We start from the raw sequence: 24,447 nt of genomic DNA, 5'->3' as shown, positions 1-24,447 counted from the left end.
AGTGTGAAGGAATGGATCTCAAATGCGGCTATGTCCGGAAATCCCCTTTGTCTGTCTCCCCCCACCCCCGCTTAGTTGTCTCACCACCGAACTCATAATAAAAAGCCCAACAATTATTTAATAACCCTACCTACACATTTTAAGATCCAAATACATTTTTGGACACCAATTTTTTTTTTTTTTGCTTTTTTGGGTCACACCCGGCGATGCACAGGGGTTACTCCTGGCTCTGCACTCAGGAATCACCCCGGCGGTGCTCAGGGGACCATATGGGATGCTGGGATTCAAACCTGGGTTGGCCGCGTGCAAGGCAAACGCCCTACCTGCTGTGCTATTGCTCCGGCCCCCAAGGGACACCAATATTTTGTACGACTCACTTTTCATTCTCCAATTGGCTGAAAGTAATTCAGCCAATTACTCTGTGAACACCCCCCCACCCCCAGTTCAGGCCACTCTGGTGATCTGAATATGATCAATGCCATCCTCCCCACCTATATGACAGGTGGGTACCTGTCACTCAGCTCTGAGTTTATTCTGACAACCCAATTTAAGGCCATCTCCTTGTCATCACACTGTCCTACTTCCTCACTCTGATTTTCGTCTGTTCATTTTTCTGTTACGTCCCCTCTCATTCCCAAATGGGAATTCTAGAGCAGAGAACTTGTCTCTTGGTCACATCTACTTCTCCAATGCCTGGAACAGTCTTGCATATATAGAACTGTGAACACCAAGTCGCCACCATTCTGATGCTCCTCACGCCTGCCTCGAATCAGACATTCCCCTCTCACTCTTCCTGACTTGCTTGCCAGGCCTGCTGTTTCCGAGGAGTTCAGGAGCCTGGCTGGCTTCTCACTCAGCATTCCCCATGGGTCATCTTTCCATTCCTCAGGGTTCTTTCCTAAGCATGGCTCTCAAATCATCAGCCCATGAACTCTAGACCTTTACTGAAGCCATTTTGCTGTTCCCATGCCCATGTTCAACAAGAACCCTCAAACTCGGCAAATCTGCACTTGCCATTAAGCTTTGCCCATTTATCTTCTAGGTGTCACCAGTTCCCTAAAAATTATAAATCTCACACCAAAGTCTACCCATTGTCAAAGCTGTTTCTTCATTCTACTTCAGCTGAGTCTTCATGTCGCAGCACCAATGTTTCTGTGAATACTCAAACATGATGTTTACTTTCCTAAAAGTCATCTGAGGCATGCGGGTGGCTGTTGGATGCCCCACAAATGCAGGCCCCACTAAGTGCTCTCTACCACTGACCTGCACCTCCAGCCCTCCTTTCCAAAATCCTTCTGAAAATCCCACCACCTCCACGATTAAGGACCAAGTGCTTGTTAGTACCATCAGTGTCTTTCAGGACATCCTAACCCCTCTTAGATTACCATTATTTTATCAACCAGAATTTATATCCAGGTAATATAATGAAGCTACTTACAATTCTCTTGACATGCATGCTTGTTATCCCTTAAGGTTTTTTTCCTTCCCACTTTACCTGAAAAAAGGGCAGCATCTCTCCTGGGAATCCAAGTATTACATATTCCTCCCACTATATCTTATTTCTGCTTCTGTAGTTACACTCACAATACCAGATGGTTGGTCAGTTGTTTACAAAAGCTTGCTAAGGAGAAAGACTAACTCTTAATGACCTGGCAAAGGACTTGGCAAAGTTGGTGCATAGCAAATATAAACACAAAGACTTAAAGAACGAAATAAAGAAATCCTTAAGAAATATAAACAGTACAAAACTTTGGAAATATCCATGCGCTCTTCACCTATGAAATCCTACCTGGCCTTGAAGGTCAGGCTGCAATCCTGTTTCTACCTCTCAGCCCTCAGATCACTCCTGACCTTTAAACTTCTCTTCATACTGAGGTTTTTCCATCTTTTTGGTATATACCAGCTACTTAGGTCGCTGGCAAACACAAAATACAAGTGATCCCTAAATCACCTGTATTTAGACCCTCTTGGAATCTCATACGAATATGGACTAGGGAGGGCCCTCAAGAAGACTCAGTTTAGTGGGCAAGTATTTCAAGAATGTGACCATACAGTATTTAGTTGTCAGGTGACACATGTCCCCTGCACTTTGTTATGTGTTGTTTTATGGACCCTGGCAGTGCCAAAAACTGACTGGGGTTGGTTGGGTGCAAGGAAAGCACCTTACTGGCACACTATCTCTGTTCTTCTGCACCATTTTGATTTTTTCATATTACAAGGTACCATAAGGATCAGATCTACAGAAAAGTTTTCTATTTGCACGAATTCTAGTACATAATGTGTTGGACCTGTCCTGGGGGCTCTATTTCTGTGGTGTAAAACTGTAATAGCATTAACTGGTATGGAAGTTTTGCAATTTCATAACCAATCTTTAGGCAGCATGATGAACTTTATGTCCTACTACAAGGGATACAATAAATGGCTGAGCCTTTAGTTGCCTTTCACTTTTTCCCTGTTTACGGTGATGAAAAAAACTAAAGTATTGGAAAAACAGTTACAGTACTGAAACTGTAGTTTCGAGATCTCTATTCTAGGGCTCGAACCTTAGATGGTGTGGCTGATGACATCCACAAGATGTTCCCATGGTCAAAAGGCAAAAAAACAACAAGACTTTTCCTCAGAAGACAGAAATTCTTGGAATGTCTGGAATACCTTGGATATTTGTAACTCTTACTGGACATGTTAAAGTCCAAGCCAAGGTCCCTAGAATGACAAGGGAACATTTGTAAACATGACTAACTCAAAACCTGGAAATTCTGGTTCTCAGAAAACAGATCTGCTGCAACACTGTTTTCTACTGCGCTCTTTCTCAGAGTCAAGCCCACGGGCTCAGGCAGAGTATCTATCTCCTCCAACATCATAAATCTCAGTAAAAGAGGTGAAGATCTGGGGCTGAGCAATGTTACAGTGTATTTGCCTTGCAAGCAGCCAACCTGGGTTTGACCCCCGGCATTCCATATGGTCCCCTGAGCACTGCCAGGAGAAATTCCTGAGTGTAGAAACAGGAATAACCTTTGAGCATTGCTGGGTGTGACCCAAAAAAGAAAAAAGAGAAGTGAAGATTTGAGTATGGTTCTAGAACAGAGGTTTGCATGCTTATTTTGGTTTTATTCTTTTGTTTCTGTTTTTGAACCAAATGAGCTGTGCTCAGGCCTTACTTTTAGCGCTGCTTGGGAAGTGTGTGTGTGTGTGGTACTAAGACCAAAGCAAGTGTCTTACCAGCTATACCATCTCTCTGCTAGGGTTCTCAACCTTCGTACACCTGCCACTAGCACCGGTCTGCGGGCCTATGGTTGAAAGCCACTGTTCTAGAACGTATTTTGGTTCTGTAAGAAGTAAAGACATAGAAGACAAAACGAATAACCTTACCGAATGATTTCAGCATACTCTTTGTCTTTTCCTTTACTGTCCCTCCATTTCCTGAACATAACTGAAGCATCCACATTGGCTGGGGAGAAGGTGTTGGGTTCATTAAGCAACGAGATCACACTTAACAGGATAGTCCTAGAAGCAGGGAAAAAAAGGTGATTTATGAACACTCATATTCCCAAGATTTGAAGTATTACACTTTCTTATATTTTATTTTGGGGCCCACTCCCACTGGGCCCAGAAGAGCCACATCTTCTGGGGGGGCTGTGAGGGGAGTTTCAATCAGTGCTAGGGGGTTAAATGCAGGGCTTCGAATATACAAGGCAGGTGCTCTAACCCTTGAGCCACATTCATGTCTCCACGTTACGTTTTTTTTTGGGGGGGTCACACCCGGCAATGCACAGGGGCTACTCCTGGCTCATGCACTCAGGAATTACGCCTGGCGGTGCTCAGGGGACCATAAGAGATGCTGGGAATCGAACCCAGATCGGCAGCGTGCAAGGTAAACGCCCTACTCGCTGTGCTATTGCTCCAGCCGCACGCTTTTAATATTGTCTTTGAGACCTTAGGGGAATGGAAATAGAATATTCTAAAATTCTCTCTCCAGTACCAAGTTGGCTAGGCTAGGAATAAACTAACTAACTCAGAGAGATGAAATGGAAGAAACCTGTGAGTTAATCATCAAAGCCACAGGGAAAGAAAAAGTAACTAAAAAGCATTGTTACAACTTGGCTACATCTTATGATTTAAAAAAAAAAAGAAAGAAAGAAAGAAGTCTGGAAGCTCAAGCAACAGTTTAAAAGTAATTTCAAGTAGCTCATTTTTACAAATTACATGGGCTAGAAAAAGGCAAAAAATATTTAGTAATAAGGCAATCTTTCCATGGGAAAGGTTAAAAATGATGCTAGCCCACACCTCTAGTAACAGCTGGTCAGGTCTGAAAAACATTATACACAAATTATCTCCTTTTCATATGTCCTAAAAGGCGGAATTACTAAACAGGAGAATGGCGGGAAAGCAAGGAGAACTAACGCCTTCGCAAGGAAGAATGAGTCTCTAAATAACAGATAGCTTTATTCAAAAACATTTACTAAGCACCTAGTATGTGCCAGTGTTACCAAGAGAGATGCCGGGTTCATTACAAAGAACAATTTATATGCTATTCCTGAATCTCCCAAGGTTCATATGTACGCTAAACATGCAATTTTTATCCAGGGAGAAAAAATAATGATGCTTTAACCAGAGAACAAAATTTCCGTTAAATAATATAACCCAAACCACAACAGGCTCTAAAAATTAGAGGTTCCAAATTATCCCCAGGTTTTCCCCCACTACACATAACACTATATATTAATACACCCTAAGAGGTGTGTGATTGTACAAAAGGAGAAAATCTGGAGTTATATATTGTGCTGCAAAACAGCCTTCTGCTCCTAGCCCTGAGACAAAAATAAAGGGAGGGAACAAAGGAAATGTGATGTTTGATGAAACCTTTTTTTTTAAGGGTAAAGTTTCTGTGTGTGATTACACAAAATTATGGTAAACGTGCTTTCAATTCATTATAGATATACATACACACACGCGCGCGCACACACATACCCTCTTATTTTTAGGTTAGGAATAAAAACTTTTTCATTTACTTTAACTCAGTCTGTTAAAGCAACCGAGGCTGGAAACGTGCTCAGCAGAGAACACCTGCTTCACATGTCTGAGGGTGGGGGTTGAGTTCCAGTGTTAAAAAAGAAAATCCTCATGCCTCTCTCATAACAACCTTTCAGGAAACACCCAGAAAACAGTATTGGCATTACTGAGGTTTGATTCCAGCCCACGTGGCTCCCGGCACAGCCCGCAATGCTCTGAGGCCTCTGCACCGCAGGACCGAGCTCCGACGCGCTCTCAGCTCTCACACTGGACTCCCACCAGGCACAACGAGAATCACCAGGGGTCTGGGGCTGGAGTGATAGCAGGGCACTTGCCTTGCACATGGCCAAACTGGACTTGAGCCCCTCGTGCCCTGAGTCCACCGGGAGTGATCCCTGGGCATTGAGGCAGGAGTAAGCCCTGGGCAGCGCCAGGTGGGGCTTCCCCCTCTATCCTGCACTGCAGGCTCCCTGAGTCTACGTAGACTGAAGCTCTCTCGAACCACCTGCCAAAAATAAGTCCTACTTGCTTCAGTAACACAGATTCTAAGAAACACATCGCACAAATAGACTGACATAAAATACTAGAAGAAAAAAAATGGTAGAAATCCCATAAAGAAAAGCTGCGTCAGGCTGGAGCAATAGGACAGTGGGTAGGGCATTTGCCTTACACGAGGCCAACCTGGGTTCCATCCCCGGCATCCCATATGTTCCCCCGAGCACCACCAGGAGTAATTCCTGAGTGCATGAGCCAGGAGTAACCCCGGAGCATTGGTGGGTGTGACCCAAAAAAAGAAAAAGGGGGAAAAAAACTGCTTGATAACCAGGTAGACAGGACAGCAGTGGGTGACCGGCTTAGATCCCAACGTAGTCCCCCAAGCACTACTGGGGTGACTCCGGTTGGTCCCTGGCATCTGCAGGGTCCTTGCAGAACTCTATTCTCTAAGATGACCAAATATTGCCAGAGTTGTACCTGGTCCCTGAACATGGTTTGGGAAGGTTCCCCCCACCTGCCCCACAAAAAGCAAAAGAAAGTAAGTTGCTTAAGGAGCCAACAAGAAAGCTCAATGTGCTAACGAGCATCAAAGTTCTATGCTCTATCCCTGAGATCACAGGGTTCCCTGGCAGTGGCCTCCAGGGCTGCGTTCAGTAGCACCTGTGGGGGAAGGGGGCACGTACAGCTGTCAGGTTTAAACTCGGGATAGCTGCCTGACAGCTAAATTACCGGCCTGTCCCCATGATTAAAACTCTTTTCTTAATGAAGACTCCACATGAAACTCTTATGTAATACCCTATTCAGTCGTTTCCAGCCTGTACAATATAGATGGGAGACAGGCATAATGCAGATGGATTTCTTCTCAAAGTTGGGTGGGTGGGGTCTAGAGTATTCAGAGTTTATTACACTTGAAAGGATACTGTTAAGATACTGTGACTATTACTTACACCAACACTCAATACTGTCACTCAATCCGCAGCACGGTGAACAACTCTGTAAAGTGTCTTTATATCCTTTTTAGAGGGGAGTTGGGGGCACTGCACTCACAGTGGTGCTCAAGGTTTACTCCTGGCTCTGTGTTCAGGGATCACTTCTGGCAGGCTCAGATGCAAAGGATTCAATCTGGTCGGGCATGTGCAAGGCAAGCGCCCAGCCCACTGTACTATCACTCTGGCCCCTGTAAAGTCACTTTAATAAGATTGTTTTTAGAATGGACCCAACATTGTAGAATGTACTGAACAACTGAAATCTGGAATTAATCTAACAGTTAACCCCCTGGTTTATTTTGCTTCCATCTGTGTTTTTAGTTTTAGTGAATGTTAAAAAAACTGTTAACACTTATTTTATTTTGTTCCCAACAATAAAAAGATAGGATTAACAATAGGTGAAAGAGGGAAAAAAGACTAAATACTAAACTATCGTATTAATTTTTTCTAATTAAAGTTACTAAAGACCACTAAAGTACATTTTAAAAAACTGTTTTCCTCTGCATCACCAAAGGAAAAAGGACCAGGAAGACAAACATGCATCAAGCGCGTGCGCACACGCGCACACACACGTATAATCTTCTATTCATACAAACTGTTCCACATAAAAAGTTTTGCTTTTTTTTGCAGAAACAACGTATTGCATCTGTCCTGGCTCTGCACCCAGAATCTTATGAAACCTAAACTTAAATTTCTAGGATTAAATAGCGTGAGGCTCCATCCTATTTACCATATATAATTTGACTTCTCTGGTCTAAGTCTGCATGAATAAATCTGGTCGTTCAGATCCAGCCGCCCAATTGTACTGTCTACTAGAATAAAGAAGAGACCTAATTCTTTGAAATAAAAAATGAGGAACAAGGAGTTATTAAGTCTTAAGTTTATTCTACTCCCAGAATTATAGAGACACCTAGAAATAAATGTACTTCTCTCACCCACAGTAAGTGAAGACAAGGAACAAAGGTGAAGTTTTCAGAACAGAGGACTGGGGCCAGAAAAATGCTGAGAAGAAAATACAGACAAAAAGAATCCATTTTACATTGTTTTTTCTTGAGCTCATTATTTGAGATCCTTTTCCTTGCTTTAGAATCTTTGTTAAAGATGGTTTGGTGATCTCCTTTTTTATAAAAAATGAAATCTGGCAAATGATAGTAAATTCTGAAGTTGTATAGTGTTCACTCTATATGTTGAAGGTCAGGTGGAAGGGGTGGAGAAACAAAAACTAAAAAAAAAAAAACATTTAAGAGAGAAAACAGAGGGGCTGCAACAATAGCACAGCAGGTAGGGCGTTTGTCTTGCACGAGGCCAACCCGGGTTCGATTCCCAGCATCCCATATGGTTCCCTGAGCACCGCCAGGGGTAATTCCTGACTGCAGAGCCGGGAGTAACCCCTGAGCATCGCCAGGTATGACCCAAAAGAGCAAAAAAAAAAAAAAAAAAAAGAGAGAGAGAGAGATAAAGAGAAAATAGAATATGACTCCAAAGAGTGAAATGTATTTGTTCTTTTAACCATACAGACAATTTGTCAACAAGATGGATCAGCCATACTATGTCACCAAAAGTAAAACTTTACCAGAGAAACAGAAAAGTGACTTTGGTACATTATAAAGAGGCACGTAGGTGCCCCTCCCACTGGGAAAGCTGTGAATTTACAAGATGGATATTGGCATTTTTCACAGGGGAGGTGGTGATTGAGTGGAATGATTTGGATTCCGTAGGCCTAAAATAATTCAACTGAACTATTATCCTTCATACTATCCCTACCAGCGCTACTGGCTCTGGGTTTCTACCCAACCTTGTCGCTGATGTAGACTGTTCACAAGATGATCACAGAAGACCTGTCAGTCAAGACCCAGACCTCAGTACATGTTTTCATTTGGGAGAAATTAAAGAGGATATTATGTCCCCCAAAACCTGTTATGATTAAGAAATGTGGTAGCTTCATGGGATATGTATTACAATTAGATTCTCTTGATGCTGGTCAAGCAGCTAACAATTTCTGTGGCAATCCTAGGGCTGTTACTGACTATGAACACAGTATCAATGAACAAGGGTGTCAGATTTTAAAACACATAAGCAATACATGATGACTTAAAAGAAAACTTTAAACACACAAAAATACATTACTACATCCACATAATGGAACTGGTAAGTACAGTGGTCTCAATATGTAGACATGAAAAAATAAAATTGTACTGAACAAACAGGGGCCTTATAGGTCACCAAAGAATTTTGGTCATTTCCCCTGACCCTGCTGGCTCTACTAATGTCAATTATGAAAGCAGTTCCTAGCTCTCTCTACTCTTTCAGTGAGTTACACAGAAGATTTCACTTAATCACTTAACTTCCCATTAGTCGTCGATTTGCTCGAGCGGGCGCCAGTAACATCTCCATTTGTCCCTGTTGCGTGCTAGTGTAGCCCAATGGCATCTGTTCGCTCCGGGAACATGAAGGGCCTCAAACCGATCGTTCATGATCTTGACGAAGAAGTCTGACCATCTGGTAGGTGGGCGGCCACGCGGTCTTTTGACATCCCGTGGAATCCAATCAGTAACAGCTCTAGTCCAACAGTCGTCTTTAAATCTCATTACGTGACCAGCCCATCTGATTTTCGACACCTTGGCAAATGAGACAGCGTCCCTGATCCTTGATCGTCGACGGATGTCAGAACTCCGGATTTGTTCTCTCATTTGAGTGAAACGTGATATTCCAAGCATAGCTCTTTCTATTCTTCTTTGGGAGACCTGAATAGCGTTCTCATCTTGTTTGCGTAGGGCCCAGGTCTCTGAGGCATATGTTAATGCAGGAAGAACAGTGGAATCAAAGAGATGTGCCTGGAGCCGGAGGTTCTTCATCCTCTTAGCTATTTCTTCGATGTTCTTGAAGGCGTTCCAAGCTGCTCTCTTCCTCCTGTGCAGCTCGGGTGCCAGGTCATTTGTCATGTTGACCTCTCGACCTAGGTACACATAGCTGTTGCATTCGGAGATGGTCGTTCCGTTGAGAGCGAATGGGGCGTCAGGAACGAGGCTGTTTCTCATAAACATTGTCTTCATAAGATTCAGCTGTAGTCCTACCTTTCCACACTCACGGTCAAAGTCGGCCAGCATTTGTGCCGCTTGGCTGATGTTTGGTGTTATTAAAACAATGTCATCAGCAAAGCAGAGGTGGTGTAGCTGCCGACCATCTATCTTCACTCCCATTCCTTCCCATTCCAGTCGTCGCATGATGTTCTCGAGGGTGGCACTGAAGAGTTTCGGTGAAATGGTATCACCCTGCCGCACCCCTCTCTTGACATCAACGATCACTTCTTTGTAGAATGCTGAGATCCTGGTAGTGAATCCGCAATACAGCTCACAGAGGATCCTGATGTATTGGGCTTGAATGCCCTGACTGGCTAGGGCTTCAATGACTGCTTCCGTCTCAACAGAATCAAAGGCCTTCTTTAAATCAATGAATGTTAAACAGAGCGGCATCTTGAACTCCCGAGAAACCTCAATGAGCTTGGTTATTGTGTGGATATGGTCGATGGTGCTGAATCCTTTGCAGAACCCTGCTTGCTCGCATGGTTGTCCTTCATCTAGTGTTCTGCCAATCCTATTTAGGATGACTCGAGTGAACAACTTGTAGATGACAAACAATAGGCAGATCGGGCGATAGTTGCCAATGTCATGGATGTCTCCCTTCTTGAACAGTAGTACGGTCCTGCTGGTTTTCCACTGGGACGGAACCTTGCATTCAGACAGGTAGCGAGTGAAGAGCCGAGCCAGTGTATTGATGAGTACTGTAACTACAGTAACTACACAGAAGACTAGACAGGCAAATACCGTCCCCCTCACCCTGTTTTTCGGTTACAACCAACTGTGCTCAGGGATTACTCCTGGTTCTGCACCCAGAATCACTCCTGGCAGGCTCAGAGAACCATATGAGGTGCTAGGGGTTGAACCCAGGTCAGTCACATATAAGGCAAGTGCCTTCCCTGCTGTCCGATCTCTCCTTCTCCCAAGATCACTTTTTAACCGACAGCAGGCTCAGCAGATAGTTCTGGGAATGGCACCTTTGAGAAAGCAGTTCTAAACTCATACTCCAAGAGTTCACAACAGGAAAGCTGTCACTTGGTAAAGAGCAGAGCGTGGGTTAAGCCTATTTTGCTTCTTCCACTAGGAAAGAGACATAGATTAGGAGACATAAGAGACAGAGGTTATGTCTCCTAATGACATATATGTGGCAGCATCAGGGGGCCCCTGCTCAGGCTTTATTCTTTGCCTACTCCTGAAGTCTTAATTCCATGAAGAACCTTATCCCCCTGAAATCAATCATTAGCATCTCCATACAGGACTACGGATCTCTTCATCTGAAAAGTATGCCAGGCTTACCTTAAGAGGAGGCCTGGGCTGGAGAGATAGCACAGTGGGTAGGGCATTTGCCCTTCCTGAGGTCAACCTGAGTTCGAACCTCAGCATACCATATAGTGCCCTGAGCAACGCCAGGAGTGATCCCTGAGCACAGAGCCGAAGTAAGTCCTAAGCATCGCCTGGTGTGAATCACCCCCGGCCCCCCACCCCCACCCCCCAAAAAGGGCAAGAGAACAGCTGAACCTACACTACTAATTTGCTAAGGCTGCTACTCAATCCTTGCAACTGCAGGACCCTTTTCTTGCTTTCCCCTTTGGCCAATTCTTCCTACTCACTAGGTCTTGCAGTACATATTGATTTAGAGGCCTGAGGGACAACAGGAATTCAGGAACTTTTTTACACAACCAAACATGGTTTGATCCCCAGGACCTCAAATGGTCCCCCAAGCAAGCACTGTCAGGAGTGACCATGAGCACAGAGCTGGGGCGACCCATCCCCCAAATAAATAAAAATAAATTAAGAAGTCTTTTTTTAAAAAAACTTTGTTATGGTTTTTGTTGCTTAATTCGAACACTGTAATTTTACAACACTGTTGATGACAGGGCTCCTGCAATGTTCCAACACCACACACTCCACCAGAGTGACCCCCTCAGTCAAAGGAACTAGGTTTTGAAACACACACACACACACACACGCACACGCACACGCACGCAGACACACACACATACACACAAACACTCACATACACACTGATTTGGTTCTTAAAGGAAGCTAAATGCTTTATTCCCTTCAAGCTATGAAAAGTTTCTGTGTACAACTTTGAGAGTTCATTCTGCGCTGTCAAAAAGCTAGTCCAGGTGGTCACAGAGAATTACATGAGCCACATGAAAGTGGGAGACTCTCAGACAACAGCACCTTGAAGCAGTCAAAGATTCTCTACAACAGGCTGACCGGAATCTCTGCCACCTCCACTGCCGCTTACTAGAAGCTATTCACAAACTGTGCAAAGAATTCTAGAAAATCAAACCAAACCTGAATCCAGAGGATCAAGTAAGAAAGACAACTTAAGGAAAATCTCATGCACTTCTCATCTTATCCCTTGATATTTTACTGCCAAAAAGGACTTGGAAGAAAAATGTTCGATTAGTCTAAGAACCCCTCCATTCAACAAATGAAGCAGAGGTAAAGGGAAAATCCCTCCCTCTCTACTCATTAGACTGTACTTTCTCCACTTCTCTCAGAGTTCAGGATACCACGAGGTGTTTCCAAGTAGATGAGGTTCCACAAAGCACCCAGGAACTGTCCCCCCGAAAAATTCACAAAAAACAACACCTTTCATTCATTCTTCTACTTCCAAAATTAGTAGAGTAGAGGGAAATTCTAGGATTGCACAAAGCTAGAAGAGACAAAAGGTCCAAGAAGAGAATTAATGATATCTAATTCAAAAGGAAATAATGTTAAAAATCAAAAAGGCAACTAGAAGGTAACTAGTTTTGCCTGTGAAACCAGTAAATCAAAAGAAGTATAAGGGGCTGGAGTGCTAGCACAGCTGGTAGGGCGTTTGCCTTGCACTCGGCCAACCTGGGTTTGATTCCCAGCATCCCATATGGTCCCCCAAGCACTGCCAGGAGTGCAGAGTCAGGAGCACCCCTGTGCATCGTCAGGTGTGACCCAAAAAAAAATGTATGAAAGCAGGGAAGACAACAATCTCTGAGGTGGAGTCCAGAGCATATTTATAAACTGAGGCTCAGGTGAAATGAAGACTCAGAGGCAAAAAAAATGGAGTGGGTCTCCAAAATGCCAAAAGTAGTCTTAGGCAGATTAGCATGAAAGGAATCCCCTGCCTCCAAAGGACTGAGTTAAAGGAAAAATAAAGCCAGTCTTAAAAAAAAATTGTTCATAATATTTTAAGCCAAGACCAGGTAAAGTACATAATACTGTATATATTTATGGAGAAGGAGTCTTGAATCCCATGAGTAATGACAATGGATATTCTAGCCAGGAAACACCAAAAAGCAATGCTAAAAGTCTTGTCTTGAGGGGGCTGGAGCAATAGCACAGCAGGTAGGGTGTTTGCCTTGAACGCAGCCAACCTGGGTTCGATTCCCAGCATTCCATCTGATCCCCTGAGCACTACCAGGAATAATTTCTGAGTGCATGAGCCAGGAGTAATCCTTGTGACCCAAAAGCAAACAAACAAAAAAAAGTCTTGTCTTGAGTCTTTATATCTAAAAGTGCCAGGAAGCTTGTTTCTCAGAGCCTGATAGTAGTGCTAAGTATCTTATTCAACATTTCAACCACTGAAATAAAGAATAATTTAGCGCTATGAGTTACCACCAAGTCCTAAAACACAAGTGCCATAATCATACCAAAATGGGGACAGAGGACCGGGGCAAGAGCGATACGAGCAGAGTCAGCAAAAGCCCGATGCTGTTCCGTGTAGTCCAAACAACTCCTCCCCAACCACCAGAATTTAAAAAGGGAAAAACCCTGATTTTTCAGCCCAAATTTCAACAAATCATCTCAAATATTAAACTCCTTTCTATACAGTTCACTGAGCAGTAAGTAAAATAATATGCTTCTCTCGAAAACATGCCAATCTTTTAAGCATTCTCTTTAATGGACATGGACGGACCTCTCCCATCCAAATACCAGTGAGAAGACCCTGTTTAAAAACAAGATAGGGGCTGGAGCAATAGGATAGCAGGTAGGGCAGTCACCTTGCAAGTGCCTGGCCAGGGCTCAATCCCTGGCACCCCAAACCCTCTCCTGAGTCTGCCAGCAGTGATCCCTGAGGACTGCCAGGTGTGGCTCAAAACAAAAACAAGGGGCCAGAGTCACGGTCCAGTGAGTGGGGTTAAACTGCTTTGTATGCGGCCACCCAGGTTTGATCCCTGACCCAGGTTTGATCCCCAGCATCCTAAGTGGTTCCCTGAGCATCACCAGGAGTGATTCCTGAGTGTAGAGCCAGGAGTGACCCCTGAGCATCGCTGAGTGTCGCGACCCAAACCACCAGCCCCCCAACAACAAAAACTTTTTTAATAAAAAATTCAAGATAGCCAGGGACATATGGCTGAACAACAGAGCATCTGCTTTCTTAGGTGAGGCTATGGGTTCAGTTACCAGCACAATAAAAATAAAATGAGAAAATGGCTCCGGAGATGCAGCACATGTGTGGATGCAGCCCAAGATTCAATTCCCAGAAATGAACGGGTCCGCGGCACCACCGAGACACCCTAAGACCACACCAGAAGTGGGCCCACCCTGCCCCCACTGACCACCACTGAATGTGGCCCCCCCTAAAACATTTCTTTGCCAGTACACAGTACTGTAATCATTTCACATCTGGTCCTCTGCCCAAATCCGAAAGAAAATCTAAAAATAACAGTAGCAACTTAAATTGACTATTTAACACAGTATTTAGGAGCTTGACACATATAATTCATTTAATCCCATCAACAACCTACTTAAAAAATCAACCTTAATATACTGATTAGGAAAAAGGCTTGGAGAATTTAAGTAGCTTGGTAATAATAAAACTTGCCTATAAAACCTAATGTCAGGTTTAAAAATTATAAAGCTCTAGTAATACCTCGCTTCAGTCATGTAACTCAACCTAGGGGTTCCAAAGTTAAAAAAGCTAATTTTAAAACGTGATGAAAATTACTCGTGATTAACAGTCAATGTTTGAGATGTACACCGGTTTTATGTATCTACATGTCACCCAGAGTCACATAAAAATTCTGGGGTGGGGGTGGGAACAAAAAGGTACAACGAATTTCAGAACCCTTGCTTACAATCCCCAGGCTGGGTTCAGGACCCCAAGCACCACAGCACACAGCTCGGTGCGTGCATGCGCCTTGGCCAGAGTCTAAGCCCTGTGATCATATTTTCAAGCACCGTAACAGTCGAGTGACCTCCCCAGTGACTGAAACAGTCACAAAGGAGAAAAACACACACATACTTTCTCCACACCCCAATTACCTTTCTGGTGTGCTGGCTGATAATGAAATATACGGGGTACAAACAAGAATTTACAAATAGGGGCTGGAGCAATAGCACAATGGGTAGGGAGTTTGCCTTGCATGCAGCAGACCCAGTCTGGATTCCCAGCATCCCATATGGTCCCTCAAGCACCGCCAGGAGTAATTTCTGCATGCAGAGGTAGAATCAGGAGTAATTCCTAAGCAGAGCCAAATATGGCCAACGATACTATCTCGCCAGCCCCTCTTAAATAACTGTGTTAAAAAGCACACCGTGATTTTTTTTTTAAAAGGGAATGCTTTCGGGGGCCAGAAAGATAACCCCACAGAATGATGCATATGCTTTGCATGCAAGAGGCCCAGGTTTGATGACCATACTACGTGCGTGGCCCTCTGAATGCTGCCAGGAAAGACTCCGGAGCACTGAGCCATAGTACCTTCTGAGGACAGGAGGCACAGTCTCCCCCAAAATAATAATTCAAAAAAAGCATTCTGGTATGCGTGGGGCATAGCAAATACAGATACATAGAGACTAGAGCGCTGTAACTATATTACATGAAAATGGACCCACTTACTCCATCTGATTATCAAAAATGAATAAAAATATAACAAAATATGAGACACATGATGACTCTTATTTCAGTTAAAATATACATGACAAGGCCCCATGCGTAATCTACACAAAAATCACAATACAGAGGTATGACGACTACCATGGCACAGCACTCCAATACGCTAATCTGAACTGAAAATGAGCCTCAATTTTTCTTCTAATTTACAAAACATACTGGCAAGTTATGTTGAAAGCCACACTTTATTTTCTTAATCCTTTCCAAGTATATTAACTTGAAAAAGGTTTCCAAAAGAATGAGTAATCACAGTGTAATCCACAGTGATGTGTATGCTATAAATAGACACTGGCATAAATTACCTGGAAAGTAGGAATATCTTGGTAAAAAAAAAAAATGTTGCGCAAGGGCCACGGAGATGGTGCTAAGAGACAGTGCGGCAGGTCAGGCCTTGACCTTGCATGTAATGGACCTGGGTGCAGTCCCTGGCAATCCATATGATCCCGAGTCCCACCAGGAGGATTCCTGAGCGCCGTCAGGCGTAAGCCCTGAGAGCGAAGTTGGATACAGTGGCCCATAGACCAAAAAAAAAAAAAAAAAAAAAAAAAAAGGGGGGGGTATGTGTGTGTGAGGGGGTTGGGGAGGAGGGGGTAAAAAGAAAACTCTATGCACCATTGGGCCTAACTTTATATGCCGAAGCCCCCATTCAACGGTGGGAATGGGGGGGAGTGGGCACACTACACTGCCCAAATACGGCCTAAAAACAAAATCCTGGTACAGTGGGTGGGTTCGATCCCAAGAACCACCAAGAGTAACTACTGAGTGCAGAGCCCAGAGTAAGCCCTGAGCACCATTGGCTATGGCCCCCAAACCAGAAATAAATAAATAAAATTAAAATTAAATGCTGTGTGAATCAGAAAGCTAGCAAATCCTTACTCTGGACAAAAGCCGAGATCCTGACTTAATTACTAGATTTCCAATAACTAAAAAATGATAAAATTAAAAGAGACTAATAGGTCGATATCCTGGGCAAAGGAATTTGCAAAAAAAATTATGCACCTATTCCAGTGTTAAGGAAGTATTAATTTACCATTCCTTAAACACGGGCTGTACCTATGACTTCCTTTCAAAGACAAAATACCTTTTTCTCAATGGCAAAACCCTGAAAATAGAGTATCTGCCAGGAGATGAAAGTGAATATTAACTGTTAATATTAAGCTATCAGTATTACTCAAAATTGTGAAGATCATCAAAAGCAAAGGCTACAAAAATGTCACAGTTGCCCAAGAAGATAAGTCTATTAAATATGTGATACGCACGAGCTTCTAGAGAAGGAAAAAAGCTATTATGTAAGAAGTAGGGGTATATGAAAGATATGAACTCTAGTTAACAATGGATTAATGGGGTCCAACAATTATAATCATACTAAAGTTACGTATCAATAATAATGAAAATTGGTTAAGTGCAAGGTATATGGTAACTGTACCTTCTCCACAAATTTCTTGAAAACTTAAAACTGTTACTTAAAAAAATTAAAAGATCAGAGCTGGCGCAATAGCACAGTGAGTAAGGTGTTTGCCTTGCACGCAGCCAACCCGGGTTCGATTCCAAGCATCCCTTTTGATCCCCTGAGCACCACCAAGAGTAATTCGTGAGTGCATGTGCCAGGAGTAGCCCCTTTGCACCGCCGGGTGTGACCCAAAAAGCATCTACAACAAAGATCTACAACAAAACTCCAAGATCCTGACTTCACCCACTAGGCGCTGGAGAGAGTACAGGGGTTAAGGCACTTGCCCTGCATGTGGTAGATAAAAGTTTCAGCCTCAGCACCACATACAAACCTGCTGAGTACCTTCAGGGCTCACTCCTGAGCTCAGCACCAGGACTACTGCCAGGTGTATCCAAAAGCCAAAACCAAAACTGCACAAACCTAAGGGCCAGAGAGATAGCTCAACAGACTACGCACATGCAGGAAACCAGAGTTCGATCCCAACGCCACACAGTCCCCTAACCACTACAGAGAGATACCCCAAAGCATGAAGGGGTGAGAGTGTGGTCTTCCTGAACATGATGGGTATGGCAAAAAACAAAAACATGCTATCTGAAATTCTTTTAAGGAGTATATAAACCAATCTCGATACACAGACCACTACTTTAAGCAGATGACTGAATTTATCTAGATAGATCTAAAGGTCGACCGACTTCAATTCCTCCTCCCTGAGAGAGCTAGAGAGCCCAGCAAGCTACCGAGAGTATCTCGCCCGCACAGCAAAGCCTGGCAAGCGCCTCCTGAGGTATTCAATATGCCAAACACAGTAACAAGTCTCACAGTAACAAGTCTCACAATGTTACTGGGCCCGCTCAAGCAAATCGATGAACAACGGGAGGACAGTGACAGTGACCAATCTAAAGAAGGACTGATGAAGGAAAATCTTAATATAAAAAGCCTTCCAAATCAGAAACATCCACACATGAAAAAAACACATGCAAGGAAAGGTCTTTCAAAAGCAGTATATAAAGTCATTTTTAAGTTTGCAAAGAGTAAGATTTATTCTTCAATACAGCAACCAATACATAAAAAAAACCAATGTACTGGAATTCTTCAAAGCAGGGTAGAACTTAGATAATATAAGAGGAAGAATATTTAAGTTAGCAAAATTTCACAGAGAAATGCTGTTATATCTGTTCCTGTTTTATAAATACAACTTTTCAGGGCTGGAGCAATAGCACAGTGGGTAGGGTGTTTGCCTTGCACTCAGTGGACCTGGGTTCAATTCCCAGCATCCCATATGGTCCCCTGAGCACCGCCAGGAGTAATTCCTGAGTGCAGAGTCAGGAGTAACCCCTGTACATTGCCAGGTGTGACCAAAAAGCAAAATAAATAAATAAATAAATAAATGCAACTTTTCAAAATGATACATGCAGGTCGTTTTTAAAACTCTAGCTGAGGGGCTAGAGAGACAGCACAGCGGGTAGGGCATTTGCCTTGCACATGGCCAACCCAGGTTCGATTCCCAGCATCCCATATGGTCCCCTGAGCACCGCCAGAAGTAACTCCTGAGTGCAAGCCAAGAGTAAACCCCTGTGCATTGCCGGGTGTGACCCCACCTGCAGGATGACATTGCTTTGTCCTTCCTCCACAAGGAGCTTAGGTTAATCAGGTTACACCCATCACAGTGCTCCTGAGGCACTTCCATTCCATTGTGTTTATCTGTAAACATTCTTCCCTATGCTCTCCTCCCCAACCAGTTAATCAGCTTTCCCCCTAATCAGACTCTGTTAACTTGTAAGGTTAGATTCCTCAGAAATCTCTGATTTTGTATGTATGAGTGAAATATTGCCTTTCTCCTCTCCTTATGCCTTATGAACAGTTTACTTTAAAGCAATGCCCTTTTTGTATAGATAAAGGAAGACCGTTAACATTATGCTTTGTAACTTAGGATTTGATTGGCTTTGAATATTATTCACTCCCGGGCATCTGCTTTCTCGACTTATGCCTCAGTTGCCCTTAGTTCCTAACACCCCAAAAGCAGGGTCGCGACAAGGGACTGAATGGACCCAGGGCAAGTGGTGAGCTACCCTGGCATCGAAATGGGCCAGGCCAAAGTGCCACGATTCTTAACCATAAGTTAAGAGTTTGATCATAGACAAATGCTGTCATGGTCCAAAAGTAACGACGAAACTAGGATCCTGCTAGGGGTGGGAAAGACTATCTGGTCTGAGCACTGTAGTCTGAGATCGAGATGGCCCTAGGAGAGCAATTCTGTAAGTTTAAGATACTTTTTATTGTATCCATACAAAATGATTTATATTATATATGCTTATATGCTTGTCGGACAAGGAGAGGAGAAACACACCCATGGGATTCCGCTCGAGGGTGGGTCGTCCTGCTGAGAGAGAATCTGTCCTAGGAGAGGCTTTCCCTGAGGGAAAGAATTCTACCCCTATTGATTGTGACCGCATCTATGTGTAATTGTCACCCCAATCCTTCATCCAGAGAGATATAATGAGACTGTAGGATGGGCAAGGGGAGGCAGAGGCAGGGAAGGGAGACTGGTGTGATTGGAATAAACTGCGACTAAGACCAACCAGCCTGGCCCTTGTTCCTTCCCTTGCCTGCCCATCGCCATCAACCTCCCTGGGGTGGGGGAAGCAGCATGAGACTACAGAACGCGGGCGGCGGGAGAGAAAGAGCCACCACCGCTGTGTGCTGTCCCCTTTTGAGTTTACACACACCCCCCCAAAAAAAACTCTAGCTGAAGACCACATAAATAATGAGTTATTTTGTACTAGTTAAGTGAAGGGGCCAGAGGGATAGTACAGTGGATAGGGGATTAGTCTTGCCACGGCCATGCTGGCTTCCAACTCCAGCATCCCTTATGGTCCCTTGAGCCTGCCAGGAATGATCCATGAGTGCAGTGCCAGGAGTAAATCCTGAGCACCTGCAGGTGCAACTCCACCCTCCACCCCAACCTGCAAAAAATCCTAAGACTACCCAAAACCTAAACTACTTCTTGTACAATTGCTTACCTGACATTCTGGGTAGGATTCCACCTTTCAGAGGGCAGTTCTCCACTTTGTGGATCATCTACAGGTGGGTGAAGAATTGAAATGCATACATCTCCATTCTATGGAACATAAATATCACAGTAAGTAGTCAAAATATTTTACATCAAAGTTTCCACTGTTTCCACAAACTTATCAGATGATAAATAATTCTGCCTTTTTTTCGCATCTGGAATCCAAGTTAAAGAATTCATCATTTTTATATTACATTCATTTTGACTTATAAAGATATGATTTCATAGCTTAAAAACAAATACATTGTACTGAAAATAAAAATAGCTAACCTTAATCACCTTCAATACTATCATTACTAGTTTCAATAACTATCACGAATATAAACTGAATATCGACCTATTCAGGGGCCGGGAAAATGGCTCACAAGGCTGAAACACATGTTCGGCATGTGAGAGCCCTGGGTTCATCCTTGGCACCATACGATCTCACAGCACTGACAGGTTTGGTCGAAAAACCAAGTACATACATACTTACACAATATAGGCTTCACAGCAACTTAGTTCTAACTTCCCTAAGTATAGGTACTGAATAGCTTACCACTATGGATACAGTATTAAAGATCCTAATTCACAAATGCATTTAATTTAGGGGGAAGGCATTTGTCTTATCTGAGGCCAGTTACAGTTTGATGCCAGGCACTGTACAGTTGCCCCCGAGCACAGAGCTGGAAGTGTCCCTGAGTACTTCCAGATGTGCCGAAAAACACACAGACAAACAAATGAGCACATGTATAAATATAATTGCTTATCACTGGCTCTAAAATAAAAGACAAGGGGCTGGAGAGATAGCACAGCAGTTAAGGCACTTGCCTTGCACATGGTCGACCCAGGTTCAATCCCTGGTACCCATTATGGTCCCCCGAACACCACCAGGAGTAATTCCTGAGTGAAGAGCCAGGATTAGCCCTTGAGCATCGCCAGGTGTGGCCCAAAAAAGAAACAAAAAAATAAATAAAAGACAAGATCCAAATTTTTGGTGCTGTTACGTGTATTGGGCCGAAGAAATGGTTCACGGGGTTAGTGCACATGTTCTGCATGCCAAAGACCCAGGTTCCATACCCAGCAGCACAACGGTCCTTGAGCACCATTATGTATACTCCCACCCGAGGAGAAAAAAAAAACAAAACAAAACACACCTACAACAACAAAAAAAGGTGCAATAATTTGGGGGAAAAGAAGTAACAGAGCCCTTTTCACATCTGAGGCCATCAGTTCCATTCTTGATACCACCAAAAATAAAAGGTACAGAATTTTGCACATACAACCCAAACGGAAACATACAAAGGCACAACATCATATCAGGATAATAGAACATTCTAATTTTGTTTTGAGCTACACCCAGCAGTGCTCAGGGCTTACTCCAGGCTCTGCTTTCAGGGAATACTCCTGGCGGGGCTCAGAGGACCATATGAAGTGTCAAGGACTGAACACAGGTCAGCTGCTTACAAGGCAAGAACCTTACCTGCAGTACGATTGCTCTGGCCCCAATAATAAAACATTTTTAAAAGGAGAGTAAAATTGCAATAAAATGAATCCCAGGGAGCTGAAGCAATAATACAGTGGGCAGGGCATCTGTCTTGCACGCACCCAACCCAGGTTCAATCCTTAGCACCCCACAAGGTGCCCTGAGTACCAGAAGTAATTCCTGACTGCAGAGCCAGGAGTAATACCTGAGCATTGCTGGATATGGCCCCAATAAACAAAAAAAAATATATATATATATATATTATTAAATGAAATGGGCTGGAGCAATAGCAAACCGGTAGGGCGTTTGCCTTGCACGCAGCCAACATGGCCAACCCGAGTTCGATTCCTCCGCCCCTCTCGGAGAGCCCGGCAAGCCACCGAGAGTATCTCACCCGCACGGCAGAGCCTGGCAAGCTCCCCGTGACGTATTCGATATGCCAGACACAGTAACAACAAAATCTCCAATGGAGACGTTACTGGGCCCGCTCGAGCAAATCGATGATCAACGGGAGGACAATGACAGTGATTAAATGAAATAATACCAAACACTAAATTCTGAAGCTCCAATATGGAAACTGTATTAGATGCTACGAGGAAGGTTAAAGGGAGGAGAGCACTACAGAAACAAAGTATTATCTGGGCTTAGGACACATAGGAGTTGGTATAAAAGGAGAACCAAAGACTTGGTGATTAAGGACATTTTCTCTGGGAGGAGGGCGAAGGGAGGAGGGGGCCATGGAGACACAAAAAACACTCCCGATGGCTGGGAATCAAACCAAGGCAGTCATGTACAATACAAGTGTCTTAAATTCTCTCTCCGGCGCACTGAAAAAGCTTCTGACATGAGACTTGTGTGAGTGTACTTTATGGAAATTTAGGCATGAGTTTTTGTTTAGAGAAATAAGCTATTATAAACGGTGTAATAAAATATGATGGGATAGGGGCTGGAGCGATAGCACAGCGGGTAGGGCGTTTGCCTTGCACGCGGCCAACCCAGGTTCGATTCCCAGCATCCCATATGCTCCCCTGAGCACCGCCAGGGGTGACCCCTCTGCATTGCCGGGTGTGACCCAAAAAGAAAAAAAAAAGATGGGTTAGTTGTATTCGGGCTGGAGTGATAGCACAGCGGTAGGGCGTTTGCCTTGCACACAGCCAATATGGCTGACCTGAGTTCGATTCCTCCTCCCCTCTCGGAAAGCCCGGCAAGCTACCGAGAGTATCTCGCCTGCACAGCAGAGCCTGGCAAGTTCCCTGTGATGTATGTGATATGCCAAACACAGTAACAATTGTCACAATGGAGACGTTACTGGGCCCACTCGAGCAAATCAATGAACAACAGGAGGACAGTGACAGTGACAGTTGTATTTGTCTTATACTGCTACTGCAAAATAGTGTCTCAAAACAACACAAATTTAGGGGTTGAAGTAATAATAATAGTGCAATACTTGAGACTAGGAAGAAGTGGGGAAGGGGAGAGAAGAGGAAGCGGGGAGTAAGTTGTCACACCTGACAGTGCTCAGGGATTACTCCTTGCTCTGTGCTCAGGCAACAATACAGAGTAATGGGACTGAACCTGGGTTAGCCATGCAAAAGGTTAAGTGCCCTACCTGGCTGTATACTATCTCTTCAGCCCCAAAACTGATTCTGAAATATATAGAAAATCAAGGAATCTACAATAACTCAAAACAAACCAAATATGCAGGACTCACATTTCCTGATTTCAAAACTTAGTATAAAAGTACAGTTAACAAAAACAGTTTAGTACTGGCATAATAACAGACATATGGACCAAAGGAATAAAAATTGAAAGCCCATTCCAAAAAAAAACCCACATGGCAGTTAAAAACTGATTTTTGAACAGAGTGCTGTAAATTCATTAAATGGGAAAAGCAAAGTCTCTTCAATGATAAGAGATGACTGGATTTTTCATAAAAGCAGAATGCGTCATACAAAATAAACTCAAAAAGGAAAAGATCTGAGAGCAAAAAGCATAAAGCCTTAAAAATAAGAACAAACACTCTGAGGATGGGTATGCAGGTGAGCAATACATGTGATGTTATGGCTTTAATACCAGGCACTGTATTAGGGAACAAAGGAATGAAGGAACACGCATGAATACACACACATACACACATACAAATTAAACAACAAAATAATAGCACATCCAGAATATATGCAGAACTTGTATTACACGCACCCAATAAAAACCAGCTGATTAAAAAATAAGCAAAAGACTTGTACATTACTTCAAAGAAGGTATACAAATGGACACAATAAGCCCACAAAAGAACATCTAACATCATTAGTCACTAGGGAAATACATTTCTGAGTGACAATGAAGTATTTCATAAATACCTTAGGATGGCTGTAATTAACACAATGGAAAATAACAAGTAGTCAGGTGAGCATATAGAGAAATTAGAACTCGTATATACATCATGGGAGGGACTGTGAAGGAATTCGACTGCTGGAGAACACCTTGGCAATTCCTCAAAAAAGCTAAACATCTGACAATGAAATTCAACTCCCAGGTATAGAAAACTAAAAAGCAGTGAAAGGTAGTCAAACAGGTACTTCAGGGGCTGGAGTGATAGCACAGTGGAGAGGGCGTTTGCCTAGCATGGGGCCGACCCGGGTTCAATCCCTGGCATCCCATACGGTCCCCCAAGCATGACCAGGAGTAATTCCTGAATGCAGAGACAGGAGTAGCCCTTGAGCATTGCTGGGTGTGACCCTAAAAGAAAAAAAAAACAACAACAACAAAAACAGGTACTTTAAAAGGTACCTGTATACGAATGGTCAGAGTAGCACTATTCACAGATCCAAATTATGCATAGAATTGAAGTGATCATTAACAGATCAAAGGATTTTTTTAAAAAAAAGAAAGAAACTGGTTCTGTGCTCAGAGGTCTCTCCTCAGGTCCTCAAGAGACCCATGTGCAGTAGGTACAAGGGATTGAACTGGGGTCAGCCACATGCACAGTAAGCAAGCGCCTGGCCTCCTG

General features: G+C 43.5%; 1 protein-coding gene across 1 annotated transcript in view; it reads right to left on the bottom strand.

Moving 5' to 3' along the window:
• Positions 1–24,447, bottom strand: part of UBE2R2 (ubiquitin conjugating enzyme E2 R2) — an 84,051-nt gene that overhangs the window by 3,361 nt on the left and 56,243 nt on the right. The window contains exons 3-4 of the mRNA XM_056117005.1: positions 19,926–20,023; positions 3,370–3,504 (exon numbers count right to left, since the gene is read on the bottom strand). Of these exons, the coding sequence (XP_055972980.1) occupies positions 3,370–3,504; positions 19,926–20,023 (233 nt within the window). The remainder of the gene's footprint in view (positions 1–3,369; positions 3,505–19,925; positions 20,024–24,447) is intronic.

This window comes from Sorex fumeus, unplaced genomic scaffold (genome assembly GCF_029834395.1).
Source record: "Sorex fumeus unplaced genomic scaffold, SorFum_2.1 ptg000034l, whole genome shotgun sequence".
NCBI lineage: Eukaryota > Metazoa > Chordata > Mammalia > Eulipotyphla > Soricidae > Sorex > Sorex fumeus.
The sequence above is the reverse complement of the archived record's forward strand: the minus strand, read 5'-3'. Positions and strand labels throughout refer to the sequence as shown.